The 12,172-nt window shown below is 41.0% G+C and overlaps 1 protein-coding gene across 1 annotated transcript in view; it reads right to left on the minus strand.

The window, feature by feature from the left end:
• Positions 1–12,172, minus strand: part of ush2a (Usher syndrome 2A (autosomal recessive, mild)) — a 233,866-nt gene that overhangs the window by 201,000 nt on the left and 20,694 nt on the right. Inside the window, exons 4-7 of the mRNA XM_053682619.1 lie at positions 7,176–7,239; positions 6,574–6,868; positions 4,410–4,594; positions 1,043–1,264 (exon numbers count right to left, since the gene is read on the minus strand). Coding sequence (XP_053538594.1) covers positions 1,043–1,264; positions 4,410–4,594; positions 6,574–6,868; positions 7,176–7,239 — 766 coding nt within the window. The remainder of the gene's footprint in view (positions 1–1,042; positions 1,265–4,409; positions 4,595–6,573; positions 6,869–7,175; positions 7,240–12,172) is intronic.

The following is a 12,172-nucleotide window of genomic DNA, read 5'->3' on the forward strand; positions in this document are numbered from 1 at the left end:
ATTCATCGTCTCCGGCAGGCCGCATTCAAAAGGAGAACCCTTCACCTCCATCAGACCGGTAAACACAACAGACAAACAAAAGCCGAGAGCGCAGACAGGCGAGAGGCAGAGAGAGGGCTGTCATTATGGCTGGAGGTTATTACTGTGTGAGTACAAAGCTGACGCTAATGTTCGCAGATGCAGCTTGACACCCTGTCAGAACAGCACAAAGGCAAAATTTACACACATTTTAGACCCCCACCACAACCCCTCAAAGGGGAATCCACCACTGTTTACTCTCTCACTCTCTCCCTCTCTCTCTCTATGCCTTTGCTTGGTCTGCGTAAGCTGTCGTGACACCTCAGACAAGACGGAGAGCAAAGCGGAAAAAAGAGAGTATAAAGCGGTAAAAAAAAGAAAGAGAGAGAAAGAGATGTACCTCTGAATGTCAAAGGACGATGAGGTTTCACCGTCTCTAAATCTCAATTTCTCCAGTGCCGATTTAACTACCTCTTAATTAAAGCTGCGTCTACACACACACACACACACACACACACACACACACACACACACACACACACACAGCCTGCATAATGAGATAATTACCATAGGCAGTGCAGAAATACCATGTTTCTGCAGGTGGATTGACAAAAAAGGAATGGAATATCCCACAACAGACCAATCTCTTCTCTTCTCTAACAGCACTTCAAACGACTGAAGTGACTCACTGCTTAACTACACATTTTAAATGTGACAATTACACATTTATTATCAACACCTGGAGGCTGTGTACACCTTACTCACAGTATGTTGTTAATTCTGCGAGTTGTCAAAATGCTTTTGCGAATGCAAATGAAAAAGACTGGAAGACAACGAAAGATCTGCGGCTGGAGATACGCCGCATTTCGCACGCGTAACAATCTCTAATTAATGCATTTTCTCCATAACTGTGTCGAATATAAGTAGCAAATTAGTAATAATGTGTTGAAAGGGGTGAAATTAGGACGGGCTGGCGGTGTAATTAAGTCTGATGAACACTACGGGAAGGGAAGCTGATTCTAACCTGCCGCTGATGGTGATCTCGTCCACGGCGTAGTAGCGGTGGCGAAAGGGCACGCGAGGCGCGCGGGTGTGGTACTGGCCCTGCAGGAGGATGCGCACATGCGTGGCTCTCACGAACTCCTGCAAGGTGGAGCTGTTGTAGAAGTTGTTGTAGCCTGGTCGCAGGTTCGGCTCTGGGGTTAACATGCTGAATGTGATGTTGCGGTTAGTGTACGGGATATCGCTGAGGAGAAAAGACACAGAGTGATGAAAACGTCAAAACACCCATATTTACCATATCATATAAACAACAAACCACGGCAATGCAGAATATCCAATTCTGACTGGTTAGATATTGTTGATTATTATAGATGAATATAGTACTGGTCTTTAATACTGGTCCCATTTGGGGCAGGGAAAGAATTTCAGAGCGAGACGACGGAGAGAAACGTGCAATAATCTGGTTGCTTAAGTGTACACAACCTTTTATAATGGAGCATGTGACTGTGCTCAGGATAACGATCAGGATAAAACTCATGTTCAAAGGTAATTATCATACACCTGCAATCGAGGAAGTGATTCTGATTAACTTCCAAATAAAGATCAGCTGTTTCTGTAGGGTTTTCTTGACATCACCTAGGTTTCATCTGACTGCAGAAGTTCCACAAAGAGTTCCACAAAGAGCTCACAAAGCATGTATGAGATCACATTGTCGAAATATATCGATCAGGAGAGGGGGTACAAAAGAATTTCCAAAACATTAGGTGTACCATGGAACACCGTGAAGGCCACCATCATCAAGTGGAGAAAATGGGGCACCACAGTGACGTTACCAAGAACAGGATGTCCCTCCAAAATTGACAAAACAGGCTGCTCAGAGTCCTATGGCAATTTTAAGGGGTTAAAGGGTGTGCATACTTATGCAATTTGGTAATTGTAAGTTCATTCTTTGTGTAGACTTTTTATATATTACTATAAATCATATGCTATGGCCTTCACAATAACCAGATCTGAAGCCAGCTGAACACCATGGAGTTGTGGAGTGATGTGTTCCACAGCGTTCTCCACGACTATAACTAAAACACCTATTGAGGGAATATCTTTCAGAAGAACCGCTTTCATCCCTCCAGCTCCAGAGACTTGTAGAAGCCGTGCCAAGCTGCAGTGAAGCTGTCCTGGTGGCTTGTGCTTTTTCCTTTAATTCGTCACCTGTCTGCATGGATGAATGTGTACCCAAAGTCTAACACGTAAGTTTTCATGCTTTTCTCTCTCTCTCATTGTCTACCTTTCAATGGAAATCACTGAAATGCATGCACTTGTGTCAGATTGTGCATTAAAGATGACTTTCCTTCTAACAAAAAAACCCTTTACTTCAACAAACTAACATTTAAATGACCAAAGAAATGACTAAAAGAAGCTGAATTCCGTATGAAGAAGCATTATATTTATCAATAACATTTTTAATGTCTGTGTGTGAGCTATCGGAGTCATCCAAGTACCCCTCGCTGCAGAAGAAAAAAGGCCATAGGGTGGAGTCTGACCTGATCTAGCTCCTCTTACCTTGGTAAAGTCAAGCAAAGTGGGTGGAGACAACTCGGTGTGTTTCAGGCTGGATGAGTGTGTTAAGTGTGTTGTCTCGTGTTGTACAGTGTACAATGTGGGTTAGGGTTAGGAGTTAGCGTTATAAGAGGAGTTGGATCAGATCTATCTCCACTCCCTGGACTTTTGGTTCTTCACTGAGGACTATCTCAAGTCATCAGACAGGACATGACTCCCCACCTGCATTATTCAGCATTACTCCTAACACAACTGCTCCGCTGCTTTTTGTGCCTGACTCCTAATGCTTATAGACTTAACCAGGACAGGACCGGACTGGCTCTCCAACCGTCAGCTCTCTCTGCCTGATTTTCTCCTCCTTATCCTCCACATGATCTCTTCTCTTCAGATGATCTTTTTTTATTTTGCTTCACTGCCAGAGGGCAGCAAAATTTTAACACAATACAAAAATATCTATGCCAAATAAGCATTTCGCTTTTCTCTGTGTTTCTCTCTGCTTATTCCTCCTTGACAGGACTACCAAAAGAAACTGTTGCATTCCCCTTAGATTTTAAAAGGTACCATTCATCCTTCCATCCATCAATCCATCCTTACATCCATCCATCCATCCACCCATCCATCCATCCATCCTTACACCCATCCATCCATCCATCCTTACATCCATCCATCAACCCATCCATCCATCCATCCACGAATCCATCCTTACATCCATCCATTCATCCTTAGATCCATCCATCCATCAATCCTTCCGTACATCCTTACATCCATCCATCCATCCATTCATCCTTACATCCATCCATCCTTACATCCATCCACCCATCCTTCCATCCATCTATCTATCCATCTCTCCATTCATCCATCCATCTAACCATCCATCATTCTTCAGTAAGTGATCAAGGAACACGGCTTGCAGGAATGCACCCATGGCATCACACATGCCACACACACACACACACACACACACACACACACACACACACACACACACACACACACACACACGGGACAATTTAGAGTAGCCAATCCGCCTACCAGATCGAAGCCAAGACCCTGGAGCTGTAAGGTGGCAACACTACCTCCTGCACCATGTGCCATCCTTTAAATGTAATATAAATAAAAACAAAAATTATGTTGGAAAAAGCATTTGTGACACAGCCGAGGAGATACTGATTTTAATTCACTGTCTGTGTGTTTGAGTGTGTACACAATACCTCAGCGTCACTTGATTTAACAAGCTTGAGAGTGTCACAGCTGGAATGAAGCCAACTCCACCAGATTTGTCCAGACGCTGTAACAGCTCGTATCCTACTGTACCAAAGCTACTAGGCTGCACTGGCCCACAATCGACAGCGCATACACTATATGGCTAAATGTATGTGGACACCTGACTATCACACTGCTATATGTGCTTTTCAACATGCCATTCCAAAACCATGAGCTGAACTGATATGGAGTTGGGCTCCCTTTGCTGCTGTAACAGACTCCATTCTTCTGGGAAGACTTTCCACTAAATTTTGGAATGTAGCTGTGGGGATGTGTGTCCATTCAGCGACAAGCGCATTAGTGAGGTTGGGCTCTGGTGTCGGGTGAAGAGGCCTCGGTGCGCAGTCGGCATTCCAATCCATCCCAAAAATAATGAAGTAAAAGTTCTTCTTTATGGACCACAATGAAGGGAATCTGACCGTCAGGTGTCCGCATATGTTTGGCCACATTGTCGATTTAACCTTGTGATTGATGCAGCTTAACTACTACAGATGCTTTCTAAAGCATCTGTCCATTCTAAAACACTTTACAGCACTGTATTGAGCTTCTGGGAATGATGAGAGTGGTACCTGGGGAACTGGAGGCAGTTGACAGAGTCCGGGTTCACCAGAGGTCCGTTATCCTCCATCCCAAACAGGCTGCAGTTCTTGGCTAGGTACTGCCAGTCTCTCCATACGGAGGTGCTGCTGGTCTTCCTTTGAATACGCACCGCTTCAGGCTGCAAACTCCGGAACTGGAGAATCACATAGAAAACCTGCAGAAAGAGAGCGTGTTAAATTCCAAGACAAGGAGGAATATGCATGAAATACTAAACAGCAATGGATTATCTATTATCAGCACCACCACAGTCCACGCTCGGCCGACTTCACGGGTGCTGCTGCTGTGAAGAACAGCTTGAAGCCGATCGTTGCCCACTTTAACCCCCCTCGTCCTTCTCCCTGTCTCTGTCTCTCTCTATAGCTTTTTCTGAGAGACTTTTTTTTGTGTGGAAGAGCTGGTGCCAGCTTTGACTAAGTGGACACTTCAAAAAGCTGCGCCGGTGTGTTTTATCTGCTGAGAGGCTGTGCCATAGAGCTACTCTAAAATCCACTAGTGCTTTTCTGCTGGACCTCTTTTTCTTCACGGCTTAGCCACATGGATGACTAGGGAACTTGGACATACACACACACACACACACACACACACACACACACACACACACACACACACACACACATACACACACACATACACACACACACTTAAAGAACTTAGCATCTGGTTGTTTGTTTGAACAGCCGAAAGGGTCCCAAGCCTCCGGATTTGCAAAGTAAAAACCATTCAGGGAGCCGAGACAAACACACAAGCCTTGAAGTATCCAGCTATAAGATTTGAGCAACTCTTCTAGGAGTGCTGCTCTCAGCTAGGGAAGGATGGGGTTTACGAGAAAATGCCCACCACTGCTGTCAAAATCAAGCCATATAAAATCATCTAGCTAAACATTTGTATTTTTTCCTGCAAGACACATGTTTTAAAAAACAAACAAACAAACAAACAAACATTAGCAGTAGCCAAGAGAAATGAATGATTGTTCAAGTTAAAAGAAAGCAGGGTCAGAGCATAGGCTAACAGGCTAGAGACTGGAAGGCTTCAGGGATAGGGGCTTTGCTTAATAATGCAGTCTGGCAGTTGAACTTTGAAACTTTCTGGTAATTAGGACAGAGAAATTAAATATCTGCGCTAGAAGAGTGCTAGAAATCAGTACGGTCCGTCTCAAAATCTCTATCCTATATCTAAAAAGTCAGCCCAGATTTCAGTTATTCCCCCAAAACAAAGTGGAAATGATTTAATTCAGGTTATAAATGTAACAAGAGTAATAACAGCAATTACATTTTCAGATAATATGCAGGATTTCAAAAAGTGAATACAGAAAATCCAACAGCTCACAGTAGGTCACTTTCTAACCTCGCCTTAGCTTTGTATCTGCAAAGATCATGCTGCCCAACGGTGTCTAAAACCGTGGCAGCTTTTAAAGTGCGCTTTTCTCACAATTGAATCACGCTGGTAGATAGCTACATGCCGCAGCGAAACAGCCATACGCCTAGGCAATTCAGACACTGTTTATCACAGTGACGATATTTACATGCACATCAGATTCTGTTTAAGGTCTATATTTGTGTTGCAACCATATTCCGAATACAATGTTTATATGCGTACAGGCATCGGAATATTCCTGTATACAGTACATGGTTGTTGCAAGTATGCCGATCTACACGTGTGCTTTTCTTTTCCCGCTGTTATTTCCCGGGAGATTCAAGATGCTGCCGTTCCAACCCACAATTCCTTGTGGACCGAGCATGCGCGTGCATCTCATTTCAGTGGATTTTCTGAAAAAGGTGTTTTACATGCAACAAATTTCCGAGTAAAACAGGCAGGAATCAGAAAATCGTCTCAATCTGAATCGGGCAATTGGACTGCGGCGTTTACATCACTAATTAGAATACCGCCCGATTCCGATTAATATCGGAATATCGATGCGTATGTAAACGTAGTCAATGTGACATCTTCATCAAAACAGAGAAGAGTGCTTACACACTTTGTAAGACGGCAACAGAGGAAGTTTTAAAAATGTTTAAATGACCTAATGAAATATTAATAGCAAGAAATTTCGTCAACACTGACTGAGCAATTATTTCCCCACGAATGTTATACATTTCCAACTATTACATAATTTTGGTGTGGTTGATGCGCTACCTGGTACTGTCCGCTCTCCAGGTCTATGGTGATGGAAACCCCTTGGTCTAGTTCCTCCGGGCTGGAGAAAACAGAGGACACCCAGGTGGTGCCGATGTCATTATCGTTGATGTAGTTCAGCGGGTGGGCGTGCGGGTGGAGACGGAGCATGCGGTTGGTGGTGGTGTCGTCAGCACCATTTGGGATGCAGTACCTTTCCACTACAGGGTGCACTCTTGGGTGACTGGAGGGGCAGCGGCATGACGCCTGGGCATGAAGGGGAGGGACTTTCGCGGAATATACCTCCTCAATCTCCCTAGCTCGTACAGACACGTGAAAAAACAAAAATGAAAAAACATGAAACGTTACCAATACTAGCTATTAAAAAAAATATATTTTTTGGGTTTCATCCTATTACCACATGTACATGTTCTGATGTATATGGCAATATACCTAAAGAAGGTAAAATTCTGAAAAGCTAATTAAGTGGTCTAGCTGTGAACAAATAATCAAACAAATAATCAAATATGCACAGAAAACCCTTCTGAATAAGTTTATTCAACATGACTAGTCTCTTATATGGAAATCTTTCCAGATTGATGCCTGGATGTCAATCCACTGACCTGTTAGTCAAAGTCTGGGGATAAAATCTGAAATCCTGCATTCTCCCGATGAATTGATTGGACCCTGGGAAAAAAAATAAGAGGAAATGTCAAAGGCTGCTATTGAGAAGACTTTGCAGGATCCATAGCGGTGAGAGGATTACCTTATCTCTGCCATTGTTTGCGGAAAAAGACACACTTCGTGCATGGTGGATGGATTGCACTTATTTGTAGCTCTGTGTTAGGTGTAATCCAGCTGACTCAGTCATAGTTAGGACACAAACACATGCAAACCTACCTCTGATATAAATAAAAACCAGCCCAGTTTATTGGAAAACTCAGATTAAGCCATTTTAGAAATTTTAGTGTACCATACTTATATTTCCTGTAAAAACAAAACAAAACATGACACTATGAACAAACCACTACTTCTATTCTGATCCCTACTAAGTGGTCTCATCCCAACTGATGGCAGCTAGAGAGAGAGAGAGCGAGAGAGAGAGAGAGAGAGAGAGACAGACAGAGACATTGAGAGAGAGCGAGAGAGAGAGAGAGAGAGAGAGAGAGAGACAGACAGAGATATTGAGAAAGAGAGAGCGAGCCAGAGAGCGAGAGAGAGAGAGAGACACACAGACAGAGACATTGAGAAAGAGAGAGAGAGCGCGAGAGAGAGACAGAGAGACACACAGACAGAGACATTGAGAGAGAGAGAGAGACATTGAGAGAGAGAGAGAGAGAGAGAGAGAGAGAGAGAGAGAGAGAGAGAGAGAGAGAGAGAGAGACAGAGACATTGAGAGAGAGAGAGAGAGAGAGAGAGAGAGAGAGAGAGAGAGAGAGAGAGAGCGTAATAAAGAGTGCAAAGCAGGGACAAAGGAATAGAGATAAGTGTGTATGGTTGCAAAAGCGTACGCAGTTTGAAACCAGAACTCATTAAACCCATTAACTCACGCTTTAATTGTGATCAAATCCAAAACATAACAAAACACGGCTAACCTAATGTTCAAAGATATGAAACTGAACCATTTTGTGCTTTGCAAATTGGTTTTCAAATGATGTTCCCCCAACACCTGCCTTGCTTTTCCCACGTCCACATGGATAGAACAGGATTTCACAGACCTGGGCTTATGCGTGGGGAAGGAAAATGTGTCTCTTTCAAACTTACTGGCATTGCAATATCATAATCAGCATAATGCACTCTGAAATACTGCTGAATAAAATCAAGCTTGCACTGTGAGATGATCATAATTATTATTTATTAAATATTTGTAAAATATTATACAGCTCCAAGGTCTCCCATTCAATCCTGAGCTTGAGTTACAATGTGTTGTTAAAAAAAAAATCCTATAACTGCTTAATTTCCAATGTTCATTTCATGCATTTTTGAGCATAGCAATAAGAGCACCTTTAATTTCCCCTAACTTTACAGGAATGTATTTTTCCCTTGACTATTTCCTTTGGATTCGGCTACAGCCCTGCTGTGACCGCTTTCCTTTTATTGATTCACTACTGCAGCTATTGCATAAATTAGGGTGTGTTTGATGTAAATTCTCTGTATATGAGGGCACAATAGGGCGTGATCTATGCATATGACATGTAAATAAGGGACTAGTGGGCGTGAACTTGCAGAAACTGATACGTTGTTTTCACTTAAATCACAGCTCAGTTTGATGCGGTGGAACTGATTCATCAGGCAGACGCAGATTTATTCACATGTCATGGTTCTACGTAGCTTTGATGAAGGGCTATTATATGCTACATAAATATTTGCCTTAAATATTGTTCTATTTTTCTGGGGATTTTTGCTCCATTAAAAAAAGTTCTATATACAAGCCCAGTTTTTCTTCTTCTTCTGATTATTATTATTATTATTATTATTATTATTATTATTATTATTATTAATATTATTATTATTAATAATAATAATAATAAATCCTCCCTGAATTGCAACACAGGAAAAGTATGAGGCTTCATTCATGTCTTATGTTATAAAATAAATGTATTATTGTTATTATTATTATTATTATTATTATTATTATTATTATTATTATTATTATTATGCTTTTACAATTTATATTTAGCATCGTTCATTCATTGAATGAATTTAAAATTAATCTGTAGACAAAACACATACCACATGTACACAATCACACACGGCCTGCTTAAAGTCAAGCTTTTTTTTTTTTTTTTTTTTTTTTTTTTTTTAAATGTATTGTCCTGCCACTGAAAATCAAAACAGACTCCATGTCCATCTGTCAGACCTGCACAGCATCTAAACCAGTAACTTCTGAAAAGTGCTGGGGACAGAAATGCCGACAAAGACAAATAAAACAAACAGAAACAAGAAGGGCTTGAGACAACGGCGTCGACGAGGACGCCTCCGCTACCGAGTCTAGTCCTTCTTGTTGCTAATCTGTATGCCTGAAATACCCTTAAAATATATTTTACAGAAGAAAAACTATTTCGTTTCTCCGTGACTTCTCCTTGACCATGCTTGGATCAATTCCAAAACGTAATCAGTTCGTCTTCTGGTTACAACGATAATCCCATATAAAGCCTATAAACATTCAACCTCTCGATCTGGACATATCGTGCTAACGAGACTCTCGGACAGACGGCCAGACAGATGGACAACCTGATGGACAGATAGACAACGGCTCCATAAGAAAATTTAAAAAAACGATGCAAAACAGTGTCTGTCATCTTTATCAGGCACAAAAATAAACACTTAAAAAAACAGACTTCAATTTGAACCAGTCTTTAAATCGACGCCAGTACGACAATCGACGAATGACGGATGCTTTGGAAGTCTGTTAAAGTTGAGATTTGAGTTGCTATGGTTTACTGTCCTAGTGATCCCATCAGAAGGCAAATGAAAGTAAATCAAGAGCGCCATTGCGAGGGCCGATTCAATTCCCCGGCATAATGACAGCTTCGCTCTTTTAGATGCCTTACGGGTTCTTCGGTCGTGCTTTCAGGGAAACCATTAAAAGTTAAACGTAGAACACTACAACAGAGTATACTCCTATTAAAAAGCGGTCCAAGTAGAATTGAATTAGAAAGGCACGAACCCTTGATCACCCATGAAATCAGTTTTCTAAGTGTTCGAGCGGCTGCAAAACTTCATATCCTCATGTGCTACATTATAACTGATTGCAAGTTTCTATAAATAAACTCATGTTACACTGATGCAATCGTATCGCCGTGTCTGACGCAAACATCCGGGTTCAGAGCAAAGGAAACCTGCTAGAAACGCGCCTTTGCCATGTTCGTTTTAAAGCATCCGGATGTGGAAGTGATAGTTTGCATTTTTAGAAAGTGTTTCTGCCACAGGCTATTATAGAAACGATTTTTATCATACAACACTTTCAGAAAGTGCTGGAGACATGTCCCCAGCGGCCCCTATGCAAACTAGACTTGCACAGAAGACTCTCTGGATTGACCAAGCAGCTAAAAATATGAGACTCTGGGGCTGTACATACTTCAGATAGAACTTTATGTTGACAAAGAACACTTCACAGCTGATAACTTCATATAGTCATTCACTTCTACGCAATATTTTGGTGTACAATGTCTCAGTTTTATCCAACGGCATGCAAATAATATTTACCGTGAACCATATTATTCCAAGGTCTTAAGTCGTAGATTTTCAATAAAGCAAAAGTACACTACTAATTTGAAGCTAGACTTAACTCATATCAGGCTTAAATTCCCTGACAACGCAGTAATGGATTACCTAATCAGTATTAAAAATGGATTTAGGGAAATTCGTCATCGTAATAAGAACATGTCCGCGGAGGATACCGGCAGTGAAAATTCAAGAACAGGAATGTCCCAGAAGGAAATTAAGGTAACAGATTTGACATCCATTTAGTGTGTGCCGTTCACAGATACGTATTCAAATGCATTTTTACTGTGGGCATTGCAGAAATCCCATCTCATCTCATTTATGAACAGATTATGTGTGGCCATATGGTCACCCTTGGCCTATATAAATCCCCAGATTTGATTAGTTGCTGGCTTACGGATCTTTCTGAAATGAAAAACTGTGGCACCTTTGCAGATTAGTGTGCCCTTTTTCATCTTCCATTTCAACTAAGAAGAAAATGCTGCATGTGTAAATTCATTTAAAATAAGGGCAGCATTAATTTAATATAGTCTTATATACCAACTCAGTAGTGGCCAATATATATACACATACATATATATATATATATATATATATATATATATATATATATATATATATATATATATATATATATATATATATATATATATATATATATATATATACACACACACACACACACACACATACAAACACACACATATATACACACACACACAGTATCTCAGCTAGATTTTGAAGCTAAGATCACTAGCCTACAAAGCAGAAGGGCTCATGCACAACAGCAGCACAAATAAACAGATAAAAAATATAGCTGCAAGAAGCAATTAAGGGGCCCAAGCACCAAGGGTGCAGCAATGGTTGTTTCATGAGCAAGTGTTGGCATTATGAACAATAATGCCAACACTTTTTAACCCTAACCCCGAATCGCTAACCCTAACCCTAGACGTGAAATCTGAACCACATCTACTGTGGAATTACACAACACGCCCAGAAGGTGTATGATTACTATAGAAAAGAGTCAGTCATTTGATAAATGAAAGTTCTGTTTGATCAGAGCATTTCAATGGAATGATGTTCAATGGAATTATGCCACACTTCCTGTTTGAGCGTCAGCATATGTTAATTGATTGCCTCGCCATGACAACATTGTTTAATCTATTTACAATTCCTTCACAATTTTGCATCACGGATATCTTCACATTAACCTGACCGAATATGGAATGAACCTATGGAATGCCTTACGAGGACTTTAAAAATGTTTGGTTTATAACACACTTCCTGTTTGCACAGTGTGACATGTTAATTGATTGCCTTGCCATAAGCAACGTTATTTTATAAGTCCAAAAAATTTTTTGCAATTCAACACTTTGGATATCTTGACATCATA

This window comes from Ictalurus punctatus, chromosome 9 (genome assembly GCF_001660625.3).
Source record: "Ictalurus punctatus breed USDA103 chromosome 9, Coco_2.0, whole genome shotgun sequence".
NCBI classification, from domain to species: domain Eukaryota; kingdom Metazoa; phylum Chordata; class Actinopteri; order Siluriformes; family Ictaluridae; genus Ictalurus; species Ictalurus punctatus.